The 16,299-nt window shown below is 50.6% G+C and overlaps 7 protein-coding genes across 7 annotated transcripts; 4 read left to right on the top strand and 3 right to left on the bottom strand.

Moving 5' to 3' along the window:
• Window positions 1–291: 291 nt before the first annotated feature.
• Window positions 292–2,363, bottom strand: VE01_08738 (uncharacterized protein). The gene is made up of 3 exons (XM_059464002.1): window positions 1,982–2,363; window positions 973–1,897; window positions 292–907 (listed from the first exon to the last, which is right to left on the bottom strand). Exons 1-3 carry the CDS (start codon window positions 2,168–2,170, stop codon window positions 384–386), a joined length of 1,638 nt encoding a protein of 545 aa, XP_059319412.1. The 5' UTR covers window positions 2,171–2,363; the 3' UTR covers window positions 292–383.
• A 102-nt stretch (window positions 2,364–2,465) lies between these two features.
• Window positions 2,466–4,278, top strand: VE01_08737 (uncharacterized protein). The gene is made up of 8 exons (XM_059464001.1): window positions 2,466–2,607; window positions 2,678–2,758; window positions 2,971–3,002; window positions 3,055–3,086; window positions 3,137–3,191; window positions 3,244–3,310; window positions 3,360–3,507; window positions 3,560–4,278. The coding sequence occupies exons 1-8, from the start codon at window positions 2,569–2,571 to the stop codon at window positions 4,042–4,044; spliced, it is 939 nt and encodes a 312-aa protein (XP_059319413.1). The 5' UTR covers window positions 2,466–2,568; the 3' UTR covers window positions 4,045–4,278.
• A 1,265-nt stretch (window positions 4,279–5,543) lies between these two features.
• On the top strand, window positions 5,544–6,996 carry VE01_08736 (uncharacterized protein; the record flags this gene model as incomplete). The annotated part of the gene is made up of 1 exon (XM_018278155.2): window positions 5,544–6,996. One exon carries the CDS (start codon window positions 5,544–5,546, stop codon window positions 6,993–6,995), a length of 1,452 nt encoding a protein of 483 aa, XP_018127155.1. The 3' UTR covers window position 6,996.
• Window positions 6,997–7,562: 566 nt separating this feature from the next.
• VE01_08735 (uncharacterized protein) lies at window positions 7,563–8,881 on the top strand. Its single transcript, XM_018278154.2, has 2 exons — window positions 7,563–7,892; window positions 7,958–8,881. The coding sequence occupies exons 1-2, from the start codon at window positions 7,774–7,776 to the stop codon at window positions 8,814–8,816; spliced, it is 978 nt and encodes a 325-aa protein (XP_018127126.1). The 5' UTR covers window positions 7,563–7,773; the 3' UTR covers window positions 8,817–8,881.
• VE01_08734 (uncharacterized protein) lies at window positions 8,860–9,731 on the bottom strand. Its single transcript, XM_018278153.2, has 2 exons — window positions 9,592–9,731; window positions 8,860–9,481 (listed from the first exon to the last, which is right to left on the bottom strand). Exons 1-2 carry the CDS (start codon window positions 9,655–9,657, stop codon window positions 8,966–8,968), a joined length of 582 nt encoding a protein of 193 aa, XP_018127108.1. The 5' UTR covers window positions 9,658–9,731; the 3' UTR covers window positions 8,860–8,965.
• A 14-nt stretch (window positions 9,732–9,745) lies between these two features.
• On the top strand, window positions 9,746–11,267 carry VE01_08733 (uncharacterized protein). The gene is made up of 3 exons (XM_018278152.2): window positions 9,746–10,126; window positions 10,174–10,432; window positions 10,492–11,267. Exons 1-3 carry the CDS (start codon window positions 10,072–10,074, stop codon window positions 11,111–11,113), a joined length of 936 nt encoding a protein of 311 aa, XP_018127122.1. The 5' UTR covers window positions 9,746–10,071; the 3' UTR covers window positions 11,114–11,267.
• VE01_08732 (uncharacterized protein) lies at window positions 10,937–12,934 on the bottom strand. The gene is made up of 2 exons (XM_018278151.2): window positions 12,754–12,934; window positions 10,937–12,694 (listed from the first exon to the last, which is right to left on the bottom strand). The coding sequence occupies exons 1-2, from the start codon at window positions 12,779–12,781 to the stop codon at window positions 11,259–11,261; spliced, it is 1,464 nt and encodes a 487-aa protein (XP_018127123.1). The 5' UTR covers window positions 12,782–12,934; the 3' UTR covers window positions 10,937–11,258.
• Between the last annotated feature and the right edge of the window lie 3,365 nt (window positions 12,935–16,299).

Raw genomic sequence — 16,299 nt, 5'->3', positions numbered from 1 at the left:
TCGTCGTGCCGGGATTGTATTACGACGACTATGGGATGTGATAACGACGACGATGATGGGACATGATGAGGAGGCTGCCCAATGGTCTGTTTATGACAGACCGTTGACACTGATGGCGCTGGGTGGGGTGGTACGGAGCTTGTGGGAGCTTCCGGGGTGTGGGGGAGGTGGGGCCTAGTGACACTACGTATGCCGCCCAAAAGTCCGAAGAGGAACTCTGAACGTGTCGTTGATGTCCAAGGCGACTGCCATTCCGCTTTCTTTGCTTCCTCGAGTCAGACGGATGAAAATGCCCTCGTAAAATTCCATCATATCTATCGTACATGCTTATATATGTCTATATATCACACTATGTTTACACGCTCAATTAACGCACTAAAGATTCAGCTCTCAGCTTCTTGTCCCATCTGCCCTCTGATAGCTCCACCAGGAATGTCGACTCTGGTGAAATGAGCTGGGATATTGGTCTGCTCTGCGTCTTCCCGGCGTAAATACAGACCCTTCTCAGAGAGTATGCTTAGTTGGTTATAAGCCACTGCGAGTCCCTTCCGTGCTTCGTCCCCAGACATCTCCAAGGGCGGCAATGGAATATCATCGATGGTGGATGGGATGCAGCCGAGCAGAATCGACGGGGTAGTGCTATCTACCTTGCGGGGCTCCAATTGCTCAGCCTTGTTTAGAGGCGGAATTGCACCAGCAATTTGATCCAGTTGCTGGTGCGCAATTAAGAACTGTATATAAGTCCCTGCTTTTGCGATTTGGCCAAGGGCTCGCGTCTGCTCGGCGTCGCTGTCGAGAGCGGATCCTGGCTGGGAGAAGTCATATCGAGCTTCACCAGAACCGAACTGTGTTTCAGGGTCGAGAGAAAGGAGGCCTGCTTTGATTCCCCAGCCGCCACCACCAGATACTATGACCCGTTAGTTGGACACAAATAGTGGCATATGCGGGACACATGGGGATATATAAACATACCGACACGGTGGAGGCTAGCTCCATTTCTTATCGCATCCCAGACGCGAGTAGGGTAGTCTTTGGCCCATTTACCAAGGTCGGATTCATAGACTTCACCGGGAAAAACCAAGGCCCATACGCCAACTGTTTGCTCCGGCAATCCTCGCGACGACAGATACGAGACCACACTCGCTTCAAGCTCACTAGATGCCGGTATTTCTTTCCCGCTAGCATCCGTGAGAGTTCGCACTATGTTCCCGAGTCCGCTGGCGACATGTCTGGTCTCGGTAATAGGTTCCAGGGGGATGCTGGTGGAGTTTTCGAATAGCTTCCCAGAGAAGGTATCAGAGATGGTCAAAGACTCTAGCTCACTACTTCCAGTTTGCTCATATTGGCTCTCCGGAGAGCTTCTTTTCCAACGCACTTCAAGAAGTGTGGATGTGCGCCCGTTACGGAAAGTCGTGTTAGCGAGAGGCATGGTGATATCTGAATGCTTCTGAGTCTGAGCAGTCTTCGTAGGCTCGACAACCGTTGGATCATGGATTCTAACGGTGATGCTTGAGCTATCAGTCGGATTTGATCTGGAGTCCACGGAGCTTTGCTTGAGTCTGCGTTCGCCTTGATATTCCCCTGGCTTGCTTAGAATGATGGAAATACCGAACCCCTCTGTCGGTGTGATCCTATCACTCTCTAAGTCGGAGATATTGGGGGGTGCCAAGCCGTCAACCACCCCCAGGATAGTCTCTACCTCTGTGGCATCCGGCGCAGCCGGAAATATTGTTTGAAGAAGATTTGGGATAAACGGGCCATTTTCAAGCCACGTTGAAAACGAAGGAGTAGACAGTATAACAACGGTTTTTTCCGTATTGGCGAGTAAATCCGTGTATTGTTCTGAATCAAACGAACTTTGAACCTCTTTGATTTTGCTCAAGATGTCATTGGGTTTCTGTAGGCATGTAAGTACATATTTATACCAGTTTCCAGCTTATTTAGGTATTTCCCAATAGTATAAATTTAGGATTTAACTTACTAGCGAAGCTGGCGATCCCGTCGTTATACTAAATTGCTTCCGCCAAGATTTTTCTGATTTGACCAGACGTGACGGCCTTTCGGCACTGCCATAATATTGTTTGGAAATAAGTGTTACGCGGGGAACACTCTGCAAATATTTAGGCCTTAGCAACAGACCAGCTACCAATTGCTTACAGATCCCCTTCATAGCCAAGAAAGTCACATAAAAGTTGGCCAGGGACTGTGCTGAACGCCTCCCTCAAATGCAACACTGTCAAGTCAAAGTGCTACGAGTATGCAACTGCTCGTCGCTTCCAGGTGTCTTATTTGCAACCAAGGTTATTTTCGCGCTGGATGCTTGTATTAGATGGGTCGGTTTTGCATCCGCACAGCTGGCGATGTCTTCAGTACTGGGGCGATACTGGCGCTTAGCGCTTAAATCGTAACCAGCAAGGTAAACAGAAAAGTTTAGCGAAAGCTGGACGACATCAATCCAGGTCCACCTGCAAAACTCGGAACGTGTTTCACTTCTATACATACAAGCATTCATACTGCAACCCTCTCTACGCGCATAGCCCATTTATCTCCTATTCTACTACCTGCGCAATGGATCGCAGCTTAGATGACATTGTTTCTGAGCGCCATGTATGTTTGTGTTGAACTCAGCCTTTCAGCCTTGCCCCTCTCGTACATTGGCGCTGACTGTCCCCGATAGCAGAACAAAGACTCTCGAGGACCAAGACGCGGTGGCCGTCGCAACGATAGAACTGAATACCCTCGGGATGGCATAAGAAAGGTTGCTCAACATCCACCGCGACACGCGCAGGGGACCCAGATTTGCTAATGCTGCACTCCCAGGTTTATACAGCTCCTCCCTCCTCCAGAACCTCTTTCGCATCTCCTCAGCGGCAATCGCAGCCGGATCCAATTGGAGCGGCATTCCGAATGGCTGCCTGAAGCATAAACGTATACGAGAACCAGCTAACGCCGGACTTTCTTTGGATACAGTCGATTCGAGACGAGCCCAGAGATCTTGATTCGTGCGTTAAAATGTTTACAAGTCAGCCATAGCCAGACGCTGATCTTCAGTAGTGAATGGGTACACGACAAATACAATGATAATAGTATGTTCGAATCACGCAGATCCCGAAGCATCATACTGATTGACGGATAGCATCAAGCAATGCCGGACGCCCAAGACGATACTCCCCAGAACGCGAGAGAGCATAGTATGCTGTTCCGTACCTCCTAAACAATACAGATGTTGACTGCCCTATTCAGCGCACCAGCAAGCTCGAAATTACGTGTCGACAACGTGCACTACGACCTGACGGAAAGCGATCTCGATGTATGCAGACCCGGAATCTCGAAATCCGGAGCATTGCTGACAGCTCTAGGACCTTTTCAACCGCATTGGCCCAGTTGCGAAATTAGAACTCGTTTACGATCGTGCAGGCCGGTCCGAGGGCATTGCTTACGTGACCTACGAATCCGCTCGTGATGCCAGCGCGGCCGTCCGCGAGTATGACGGCGCAAATGCGAATGGTAAAGCTCCGTGCCGCTCTTTCTATTCTTTCGGTTTATTAACACCGCACAGGTCAACCCATCCGGCTGGTAGCAGTGCCGTCTGGACCAGGTGGCGGCGGCAGACGCAACCCGTTCGACAGCGCCGTACTCCCGCCCCGTCCGTTGGCAGACCGTATCACCAGAGCGGCTGGCTCGCGCGACCGCTCTTATTCGCCGGTCCGCCACTCTGATGTCAGCGGCCCTCCTCCACCAAATGTTGACAGATATGTCCCTGGACGCGACCGTTCATCTCGCAGCCCCATGCCACGCCGTCGCGATGGCCGCCCACCCGGAGCCAGAAGGGAAAGGGGAGACCGTTCTGAGAGAGGAGACAGCCGCCGTGAGGCTGGCGGGAGGTCAGCACGCCGTCCTAAGAAGACTCAGGAGGAGCTCGATGCTGAGATGGAAGACTACTGGGGAGGCGGAGCCAAGGAGAATGGCGCTGACAAGCCATCTGGGGCTGCTGCGCCAGCTGCTTCCAACGACGCTGTGGGAGATATTGAAATGGCAGAATAGATCCTTTGTAACTGTGAATTCTGGTCGGTGTGTTGGTTGTTATCACTCCAAGTTATGCTGAATCCGTTTCTACTCGGAGGTTTGTCTGGTAGTCAGAGGTAGCTCGTGGGTTTGGATTAGGCAAATAACTGTAGAATGGCGTTCAAGTTGTTCATCAAAATAACCTGATATTGTGGCATTTTACATTGACTATAATGTAGCATAGTGTAATTCGAATAACAATGAATGTATGTGGTTCAAAGAAAATACGCTAACAGCATTACTTGCTAGTACATATTGTATTCAATGATTCCAACGGATACCAGGCAACGTAAAGCATACGAAATGATTCAGGTATCGTTTAATATTATAAAGTTAGTTGAGGGATTATTGTATGGGGCTCGATTTAATATCTATTAATCACAACATTACACCTTTGTATTTGGCCTCTTTATGCTGTATGCCGCCGATACTATCTTGACGGCGGCGGGCCCCCAACGGTTTAACTCTATAAGTCATAAGTCAATAGCTTGCAATAATATTCTACCGTAAAGCATTGCCTGTACCATGAGATGATAAAAGCTACTGCCGGAAGCAATTGGGGGCGGTTTCAAGCAAGAGAAGAATAACTATTTGGTATGATAAACGGTTCCAATTCTCGCTCATAATACAATGAGTCTCCGCCTTGGGATTGAAGTCTGATTCAGGCGTCTACTCACTCTATCAAGACATTTCGAATTCTCACTGTAGGGGTAAACGCTGATTCAGGCATTTGCTTAACTACCCAAGGATAAATAGAACAGAAAACGTGAGGAGCTTCCTCTGCGTTTCTCTCATAACATCAACAGAAGCATTCTTCTACACGTCAACATTCCGTGTGCAATCAAAACTGAGAGATTCGAAACTAAACGTTCCAGGAGGTATGTTTACCTGTCCTTTGATGAGACGCTCTATTGATAGTAGGTAGCAAAGCCGCCCTGGGTAAGGATAAAATCCATCGGCGTAGCAACTATCATATAAGTGAACGTCCCCCGCTACACACTTGGAAGCTACAACAAACTTGCTTCCGAGAGTGTCAACCTCAACAACTTCACACTTAGAAGCTGCATCAACTTGCTTGTTCAGGTGTGAACGCCACAGTTCGGCACTTGGAAACCAGCTTACTTCCAAAGGTGTAGACGTCCGCAACTTCACACCCGAAGCTACAACAACTTGCTTCTGAGATTGTAAACGTCCGTGACTACACACCTCGAAGCTACAACATCTTGCTTCCGACAGTGTGAATATCAACGCCCGCACACTTGGAAGCTTCGACAGCCTCAACAACTTGCTTCTGAGGCTTTGAACGTCTGCAGCTTCACATTTCGGAGCATCGGCAGCTTGCTTCAAAGATTGGATAAGGTCTTTCTTCCTATAACACACCAGGACTCACGTCAATACACCACATCCCTTCAGGACGAGCAAGGCTCGCCTTTCCGTACAGTAACAACAACAGCACTTGCTCACCTCATTTTTGCAAGATGGCAGGAAAAAAACGTCCAGCGACTCCTTTGCCGCCAAACTTAGGCTTCAAAGCCTCCGCGTCCTTTTTGATGGCTCGAGGAAATGGGCCTTCACAAGCTACCCGTGGCAAACCAGTTGCCATGAACGAAGAGGCACACATGGAGTTTGTACCTGTGTATATACACACAGCCAAGTGTGATATCTGCGAAAAACGAAACGATTCGGTTCTCCAGCGCTGCGTGACATGCACTTCTCAGTTCTGTTATGGGTGCATGCTGGGTGGTGATGGAGTCCACGTCAAGAGCAATGATATGGACTGGACAGACTATGGTGCCCAGGCAAATTCCACCTTCAAGGCGCAGAATAAAGCGCAAGAACAAATCGCCAACCTCGTCGCCAACCACGTCGCCAACCACAAGCCTGGAAGCGCTGCTCAACCAAGATTGACTTCAGCCTCGGACATCCCGTCATGCAGGACCCACCACAGAGAACTCAAGGATGCCCACAAGGGAACAAAGGAGGCCTTTGTTGCGGATGAGATTCCGGCCAAGGCAGCACCCGCGCCCAAGAGGCAAAAGACTGCAGCCACATATCAACAACCAAACCAAGGGAAGCCAGCACCTGCGGCCAAGAAAAACACCAGAGTGGAAAATGCCAAAAAGAATCGCACTGAAGCACAGTTCCCCTTGATTATCCCCAGTCACAAGGACGATTATGGACCGAGGTTCCAGAGATTTATTTCCAACCTTCAAGAGGCGAATGACAACGACGCAACGGAGGCGGAATGGACCTCTAGTGACAACGAGGACCACGATCCTAGGAGGATCTCAGACTTCTTCCCTGGTCCTTACGGCATAATTGGCAAGAAGTTCAACTCAAAGAGACCACTCCCAAACCCCTGGGCCAACGAGATCAAAGAGAACAAAAAAGACATCACAGCGGAGATATCTCTTATCGACCGCCACTTGGATCTTCTCAATGACAAGAAAAGGCTGGCTCTGGTGAGAAAGACGAACATTGACGAAGTCCTGGATGCTGCCTGTATCTTGATGACCATGCGAACCGATGCAAGGGGCTTCCCCGATGAAAACGAAACCTCGGCACCTGTAAGCAAATCCCTGGCAAAAGAACTCAAAAACGGCGAAGCTCTGAACAATGCCCATACCTTCATGAGCATGCGGGCCGATGTGAGGGGAATTCCTGCTGATACGGAGTATGCTTCCAAGGGCACTCAGGCAGACACGAGGCTCCCTTTTCGGGACAGCCTGGCAAGAGTATTCGAAAGTGATGAAGCTGTAGGCGCTTCTACCTCAACGGGCAAGCAAACTTACGACAGGCCCTATCTTGCTGAGAGGACAACTCAGCTCACTGAAACCCAGAGGTCGGCCTTGGAGAAGGAACGCAAGGTTGATGCAGTCGTGGAGGCTGCGTATTATTCCCTGATGCGTGAGGGGCGGTCCTCCAAATAAGACACACAGGAACCAGAAAATGAAAGAACCTCCAGGTAGTGATTTTGAGTGGTGGAATGTTAGGAAATGGACGCTGTCTGTATGAGATAAGTGGTGTCGCCATGTAATGACAATGGAGTTCTTTAAAAATCACTGCTTGCCCTTTTGCTTGGTGCTGATGTTCCTGACTGTTGAGAGAACCGACTTCCAATCTCCAGGATAATCTAGTATATTCCCTATCATCGTCACAGCTATTTAATCCTGGTATAACTGTATAGTATATGGCTAAGATTCCCCGTTTGTTTTTGTCTTGCTCCCACATACAAGGGTCAGTCACCGGCTTCCATGTTATCAATGGGAGGGCAATCCGTCACATCAAGGACCCCCCAGCGTGACGCTCTAGACCCATATCTGGACAATTAAGTCGAAGAAACCTCATAGCGTTGATTTTAGATAAGTTTAGGGAGTGTTTAACCAGATATACTCCGTGTTGACTATTTGTCTATTCGCACGTCACCGCCACGTGACATAATATTCGCCATTGCCGTCCTCCGAATATCGCTCTGTAATGGGAACAACAGGTCTTATCTCAGCTTGGAGCTCGCAGGCCAGACATTTTAAATACATAAAGTGCCCCGACTCGAATGATTAGATAGCGAATTATAATCCATCGATTTGATTCTACTATATGAACCGGCTATTCCTCTGGCCAGTCCTGCTTCCCACGAAGTGATAACGGTTGAAGTCACAATATTATATCTCTCCTTTACTTCTACTGTGCCTCAGAATTTTTTCCATAATGGCCTCTTCAACACTTGCAACTGTGGGCGTTTTGTCAATTGGCGAGATGGGCCTGGGGGTTGCCAAGTTGTTAATAGCCCATAACTACCGCGTTGTTACCAACATCACAGGTCGAAGGTATGGCCCATAATGAGGTTTCCAAACAATAAGTCCCCGGCATCATTTACTGATATTATTTCCAGCAAATACACTCAAGAGAGGGCAGAGGAGGGCAAAATAGAGACCTTGTCAACCGATGAAGACGTTGTCCGAGAGGCCGACTACATCCTGTCCATTGTACCTCCACGAGATGCTCTGGCCACGGCTCAGCGGGTTGCCGATGTCCTACAGTTCCATAAAGGCATACGTTCAACACCATTGTACTATCTGGACCTCAATGCCGTGTCTCCGCGGAGCGCAAGAACCATCTTAAATCTGTTTCGAGATCCCAACGTTGCTATCCCTGTTGACGGTGGTATTTTCGGTGGACCTCCGTCACTCAAAGATGCACCCACTGACGGCTCTGGAAATTCAAGCTGGTATAAACCAAAGATCCCGACGTCCGGGCCTTATAAGGTAGCCGAATCACCAAAGTCAGGCCAGCATCTTGCCGAAACCTTGAACATTAGACACATCTCCGATGATATTGGCCAGGCTTCGGGCCTGAAGATGTGTTTTGCAAGCACAATGAAGGGGTTCTCTGGGATACTCACTCAATCTTTCACTACCGCTCAGCAACTTGGCGTGCTTGACGAGCTAAAGACATTGTTGGGAGAGATATCTCCTGCAACTCTCCATGCTGCTGAAAACTCTGTTCCTAGAGTGCCTCCAAAGGCGTATCGTTGGGTTGCAGAAATGGAGGAGATTGCCGCCACATTCTCGGAAGAAGCAGGCTTTGAAAAAGACTTGTTCCTGGGCGTAGCAGGGGTTTACAAGACAATGTCGAATGACACCGTGCTAGGACAAGAGAAGACGGGCTATAGGAAGAGAGGAAGGACTGTGGAGGATGTTGCGTCAGCGATGAATGAAGGGCTACAGGCAAAGAAGAAGAAGAGCGAGTAGAAGAGTTACTCAATATGCCAGACTGCTCACGTAGAGAAGAATTCCATGTTTTATTTTTCTTATATAAAGTTGCGACTTTCCGATTCGCCTATGAAACACCTGCCCACCCTTCGATTTCCATCATAATATCATCACTACCAACGGCCCCTTCACCAGGCGCCATCGCCCCACAAGCCAATCAAGCTCACCACAAATCCTGCACCAGAAAGGTAGAACCTAAGAGCCTGTAGCGACTTGAAGCCCAGCATTTCAGCCCTCACGTCCTCGCCATTCACATCTTCCTCGCTGCCTTCATCGCTAATCCCTGCATCACTATTGCTGTCGCCAAGCAACTCATAGCTGGCATCCAGCTTAGCCTTTCCCTTGTCCTTCCTGACCCGTTCCTTAAGCGCCGGAGACGAGGATGCGCGAGCGGGCTGGAGAAATAGGTCGACGGAGCCGCTTGCCGCAACAATGAGTGTGCTCCAGAGGAGATATGGGTGGCGGAAGCCGCGAGGAGACAGGGCGTATGCAGAGAGGAAGCAGACAGTTGATAACCCAGTGAATACACGGAGAGTTTGGACGGCGCGGGTATTAAGAAGGGTGAAGGCGGTCGATGCGGTTGCGGAGGAGGGTAGCGTCAGGAGCGCTGGTACAGCTATGGCATTCAAGGTATATGAGACTCCCTATATATAAATCTATCAGCAATGGCCAAATAACTTCCACTGAAGCTTCTTGATAAAGAGAAGGCGATGGTGGGATAGACGCGGGGAAGGAAGTCACTGGAGTCACTCACGGTCAGGAGGCCCAAGGAAATGGATCCGATGAGCTTGAACGGCGGTACACCAGGACGAGTATACATTTTGGAGATTATGGGCAAAAGCCAGCCGTGATTTCCGAAGTTGATATGCACGGAGAGCTTGAGTTCCAAATGGCGGCTCAGTACTCCGTATTGGTGTGGTTGTGGAGACTGTCTTGGCCTTTGACGTCGCTGACTCCCCAGGGTTGCATGATTGGCCCATCCTTTTGCCTTGGTTACAAGGCAACGCCGAGGTATATGACGACGGCTTTGATTACTTTTGGTGTCTGGCCCAGCGCCGAACCCCACACACATGTTACGGGCGTATGATCTACCCGGAGTAGAACATCGTTGATATAAAGTTTGAGCTGGCTCCATGTATATTTAATTATCCCCGCGCTTTCCATAATTCGAGTCTTTTGCCCATATTCAAAACTTTGTTGTCGCATCTCCCGTAATCAACAACCCACCGTCATAATGCCTTTACCGAAGAGCGAGTATGTCTCGAACGTCTGGAGGGATGGCATTTTCGGTATGGCAGTATCCGGGGATTTCGAGATAATAGCTGACCCATAACAGCCGGAAAGGTTGTCTTCTGCACCGGCGGCGCAGGCACGATCTGCTCTGCTCAAGTTAGAGCCCTCGTTCACCTGGGAGCGAACGCCGCCATCATCGGCCGCAATGTCGAGAAGACCGCGGCAATGGCAAAGGATATCGAGACGGCGCGTAAGGGATCGAAGGTCATCGGTCTTGGAGGGGTGGACGTTCGCAGCTTTGAGAGCCTGACAAAGGCGGCGGAGCAGACCGTCAAGGAGCTCGGCGGTATTGATTATGTTATGTAAGAATAATCTCACCCGCGACAACTTCACCTGACGCCGCTGACATTTTATAATATAGTGCCGGCGCAGCAGGCAATTTCCTGGCCCCCATCACTGGCCTTTCCACCAATGCTTTCAGGACAGTCATGGAGATCGACGTCGTCGGCTCCTTCAACACCCTGAAGGCCACCCTCCCATACCTCCTTGAATCCGCCGCAGCGAACAAGAACGATGGCAAGAACCCCAACACTGGTGGTCGTATAATATTCGTCTCGGCGACTCTACATTACGCCGGAACACCATTCCAGACCCACGTCGCAGCCGCCAAGGCCGCGATTGACGCTCTTTCAGCGAATGCGGCCATTGAATTCGGACCAAGAGGTATCACCAGCAACATCATCGCCCCAGGGCCTATCGGTGGTACTGAAGGAATGGAAAGGCTGGTTGGCGCAGAAGGCATGGAGGCTTCCAAAGCTAGTGTCCCTCTGGGACGCTATGGCCTGGTGAAGGAAATTGCCGATGCCACCGTGTATTTGTTTAGTGATGCTGGAAACTTTGTTAATGGCGACCTGCTGGTTGTTGATGGAGGGAGCTGGAGGATGCCCATGAACGGACTCGGCGGCGACATGTCCTATCCTCGCAATGTCTTGACCGGTGAGGTTCCTAAGGGAGTGAAGTCGGGGAGAAAGACGAAGTTATAGAGGACATCTAGTGTAGAATATTATGGGCATTTGTAGTATAATATTTGTGCAAGATGGCGATACTGTAGGTTCCCGACAGGGGTAGGCATATAGATTTATAGCGAAAAGCCTGAAGGAACTATATCCAAGAATCTAATATGTTTGCTTATAGTTTTGCGCTGACCCACAATCCCACCTTCTCCAGCCCAGCGTGGCCGTCATAAATATCCCGTTCCACGGCTCTCGAATTGATATACTTCGGTCCAAGGTCGCTCACCTTGTCCGCACCGAGCAGTTTCATGCAAGTCTCAATCTCTCCCTTCAGAATCTCAAATGTGCGCTCCACACCCTCCTTACCCCCAGCACCAAGTCCAAACAGCGCCGCTCGCCCAACACCGACGGCTTTCGCGCCAAGACACAACGCTTTTACCACGTCTGTCCCGCGCTTGATACCGCCATCCACCCAGACTTCGATGCGGCCAAATACCTCAGGGCAGTATTTGCGAATCTCAAGGAGCGTATGCACGGCCGGGGGTGCTGTATCTAGAGCTCGTCCTCCGTGGTTTGACAAAATAATAGCCTTCAGTTGTGGTGCAAACTGCATCGCCAGGTATGCATCTTCGTGAGTCTGAACGCCCTTCAGCACGATGGGAAGATCGGTGTGCTCCTTGAGCCAACCAAGGGTAGTCTTCCAGGTCAGGTCCGTGGCGGTGCCAAAGAAAAGGGTTTTCCCAACGCCTCCCTTCGATTCCCGCTTCTCTCCTGTGCCATCGGATATCGCATCGAGACCCTTGCCAAGCGACCCGACTCTCTCGTCGTGCTCGCGCTTCCCGGGGACTGGGGCATCGAGTGTCAAAACGATAAATTTGATACTCGGCAATGCATTGATGCGCTTTAGCATGGCAATGCTCTTTTTCCGGTCGTTTTGTATGTATATTTGCCACCCAAAAATCTGTCCTGGTGCACTGTTGGCGACAATCTCCTCTGGCTTTTGGGAGGCATTATTAGAGATAATTTGTAGTGCTCCGAAGGAAGATACTCCTTGCGCAATGCCGTGTTCACCATCCGGGTGGGCCAGCCGAGCCATAGCCGCCGGGGCGACAAAAAGGGGCAGGCCAACCTTGTGGCCTAGAATTGTGGTAGATGTGTCGCAGTTTGTGCAGTCGACAAAGACTCGCGGTCGGAGAAGGATCTGTCTGTATACTTGATTGTTGAAAGACTTGGAGAAAAGGTCGTCGGAAGCCGAGTAGTAGTATGCCCATGCCTTCTGTGAGATCTTCTTCGTTGCGACCTCTTCGAACTCGTCGAGGTTGAGTAGTGTTTGGACATCTATAGGCCCTTCTTGTTCCCTCTTCGCACTTGCCTCTTCCACTGCTGGTGCAACGAGCGTCGCAGGGTCGACTCGGCCCAGTTTGCACGACGGGTCGAGTTCGGCCAAGGTACCTGAAGGGTGGATTGGATCGAACTCCTCAGTCGCATCTCGGCCTCCAAGCTTCAGAATGACATTTGATCCGCCAGGATGTTCCGGAAGAAATCCGGTCACATCATAGACGTCGCCATATAGAATTACCCAGCAGCTTTCTGCGGTGTTATGCTTCGCAACTGGGGTAAGAACTGTCAGTCTGGGGCTCGGGGGTACGCGGCGTTCTAAGATGACTGACCTTCTGCGGCATCGAACACCTTTGCCATCTTCTTCTTAGGTAAGTAAGAGAAAGATTAGGAGAGAGATAAGTCTATATGTATATATATTTTGAACTTGAAATATATCTTGCAAGAGAAGCAATGGCAGAAACCCCAACTGTCGAGAAGCGGGCGGCCAGAGCTTAGCCGCATTGCCATTCGCCGAACTCGCATTGGGCGAGTGCCGGGTCAACAGAGGCCGATAATGATAATCGCTGTGTGGGGAAGTGGGCCTGCATCTCATTTGCCCCACGTGATCCATACATATACCTATATCCAACCACCACGAACAGATCTTGCGACGCGTTTGATCAATCCGTCTCATATCACTTTCTAGAGTTGAGGCATTGATTCGTCTTTCCAAGCTAGCACAAGTATACCTGACAAGTGCAGGGGGTGAGTACCTTTTCATCACTAGTTATCACACTCCTCCAATCTCCTATTGCCGCGGTTTCCTGTCACGTCTCAGCCACACGGACTGTCATGCAGTTGGTTTATTGCTGTGGATTTCATCACCACGCCATTTCATTCATCCAGTTGCCGGGCCCAATGCGCCAACCAGTTGCCTCTGCGCACCGGCTGCTGTTTCCGCTACTTGCTATGGTAGTCCCTATAGTTTTCAACTGCCGTGTTCGTTTCTCGTGCATCATTACTCGTGGTGTCGCCGATCAAACTTACCCCAAAAACTGCTACTGCGGAGGTGTGGAGAACGAAAGAAAAGGATTTAGTTGGTGCCTCATGTATCAACGCGCGTTTTGAAGAGTGCGTCTCATTGTATTCTAGGCCAGCTACTTGGAGCTGCGTTTCCGGCTATTGCCACCAAGGAAGGCTAGGACACACACAGTTGTCGTCAGGACCCGTTAGTGGTCGCAGTGGCCCCATTCAAGGGATCTCGCAGCACCTATGGCCATGTCTAGTGGGGGTGGCACCCAGAAGGATCGTGCAGTCTGAAGTCTGGGACAGCACCGACCTCACGGCGCGTGAAGCGGCAGGATGTCAGCTGCCCTCGTAAGAGGCACGGATCGGTATTATCACCTGGCATGTACTTGTTGCGCGAGCCTTTTATCTTTCCCAGATTATCCCGGCCTATTACCCTTCTATTTGTGGCCCAACAATCATAGTGGCGCCATGAGATAGGTGGTACCAACTGATATGGCCCCTGCCGGACTTTAACCGTGAATACGTCACTTTATGAGCTCTTCCTGGCGGGATGCATTCGAAGCAACCAGCAAGGTAGCATATGCTGCAGCCCACAACTCAGCTGGAATCATCGATTCGCTGTGGGTGCTTCAAGATTAGTTGTGTGGCAACATGGCAGAGAACAAGGAGTGCACCGAAGCCAGCGGCGGGGCTAGCGGGCAGAGATGCTATCGGTTTCTCCGCTCTACCATTCCCTCATTTCACCCGCCGCACTGAGCTAATGCTGGGCCCAGCGGACCCCAAATATCCCTTTCCAGCGACCTGCAGATAATCGATTCCCGCTTGCAGCAAGGTGCAGTGGCCGGGACGGACTCCAACGTCGTGAGGGTTGCTTAGCTGCAACTGGTATTGCAAACACTGGCTAGTACGCCGGTGCCTCTGACTATATTGCTCATCCCTATAGGTCACAAAACGCCGATGCCATGTCTTGGATGAGTTGCATTGACCGACTGTAGGTACGCGCACAGCATGGTACATGCAACGGCGAGCTTCCGGACGGGACCCCGCACAAGGCTCGCCGGCTGGGGCTATAAAAGCCAGGGAAGCAGAGTGATCCCTTCGCCGTTAATGGCGGGGTTCCAATGCAAAACTTGTTTTTTGGTCACAATATGGAAGTTGAGCTACTGCAGCATTCTTAAGAGTCAATGGATATTCGTATATCTGTTCGAGCCTAAGGAGCTAATGCCTCAGCTGGCTAAGTTGAAAGCGGCTCATATCCGCACAAGCTCCCTGACGCCGGTGCTTCCCGTATGCACCTGAGCAAAGTGAAAAATTAAGTCCTCTATCCCATGAAAAATATGCATGTCCCTAGCTACAATGGTATATTCACTCCTTCCGGCTCCGCATCGCACCACGCACAGAACCTGCTCAAAAGATAACCCCAGTCATTCTGTTCCCGTCCGCTTACTCCAAAAACAAAAACGATCCCTGGAACGGGCCGCGGGGCGGGCTGTTGCATTGAGGGTGGATACACCCCCTCCCTTGGGTATCTGCATACCGACACACTTGGCGTGGCATCATCGCTCGCAGATCGTCGAAAAGGCCAAACGCAACGAAAACCATGAAACTCCTTCCCGAAAGCAACCGTCCTGTAAAATATTATGATACCACGCCTCAGCTGAGATGCATCAGATTCTCAAATTTCCCATGTTGTTATGTTTCTCGTCGTTATGCCATTAGCCCGCCTCTCTCTCTGTCGTGAAAAATGTATATATAGCTTCGTTTTGATATCATGGAAGCGGGGCCGTGTGGTCATGAGCAGAGCGGGCAGTGGCCCGGAACGACAATGTATCGTTCATGGGGCCCGCGAGGGCATGCTTGCGTCTTCTTGCCATCGACCGAGGTGCCGAAGAAGTGTGCGCCTGGGTCCTGACAGGACGTATAGATATAGTAGTTTTTTGTGTATTCGCACATCGTGTGAGAGTTGCGAATTGTGAGTTTTTGTTTCTGCAGATATATATTAGCTTGTGAGAATGAATCAGAGTATGGGGTGAGACTTACATTTGAGCCGGCAGCGGAAGAATAGAGTCGAATGAAGGCGGAGATTGTGATAGAGATGCAGCCTCGCAGTTATCGATGGAGACGGCGACGGGTGGTGACAAGCATTCCTTTATATCAAGAGCAAAGACCCTCCAGTGAACCGCAGCGAAATAGTCCGCAGCACATAAGCATCTATAGGAGCAGTCTTTATATAGCAAGTGCGGAACGTGTAACTCGAGCAGCGCTGACGGGACATGAATCCCCACCACCACCGCGAGAAGAATTTCCGGCGGCAATTTGTCCCAAAGAGGTGCGCGCGGCCACAGCCCAGTCGGGTATGAGATCACCTCTGTTCGCCCAGGGAGGGGCGGCCGTATCTCTCGGCCTCGTGGCAAGGTGGGATGCTTAACGCGGTGGGGGCAGCTATAGGCACTGTCGGCAGATGTGCATGCTCGACCTTGACAGGGCAGGATGTATTGTCAGGGGACCTGGGATGCTCATGGATGACGACGATGAACAGCAGGTATTAACGCGGGATGAGAGGATGAGAGGATGAGCTTTCTCTCTGTGTGTCTCTGCTGCGAGGTGTTGCGGGCCGAGACGAGACACTCGTTTTATTTTATTTTTCCCAATTACCAGGCTCAGGGCGAGGGAGCAGATGCAAGATGAGCTGTGCGGAAAGCGCCCTGTGTGCAGCTGCTTTTGGTGATGCTGGAGGGATCCGCACCAGCGTAGTACGGCACGAGGGAGGAGGAACCCTGGAACTTATGCGAAGCAATCATTTTGTATTATACCCGGGGGGTTAAGGGAAGGGAAGTCTTTACAAGGACCCGAGGGCAAGGGGAGAA

This window comes from Pseudogymnoascus verrucosus (genome assembly GCF_001662655.1).
Source record: "Pseudogymnoascus verrucosus strain UAMH 10579 unplaced genomic scaffold scaffold_49, whole genome shotgun sequence".
Lineage (NCBI taxonomy): Eukaryota > Fungi > Ascomycota > Leotiomycetes > Thelebolales > Thelebolaceae > Pseudogymnoascus > Pseudogymnoascus verrucosus.
Note: the sequence above shows the minus strand (reverse complement) of the source record. Positions and strands in the feature narration are given on the sequence as shown.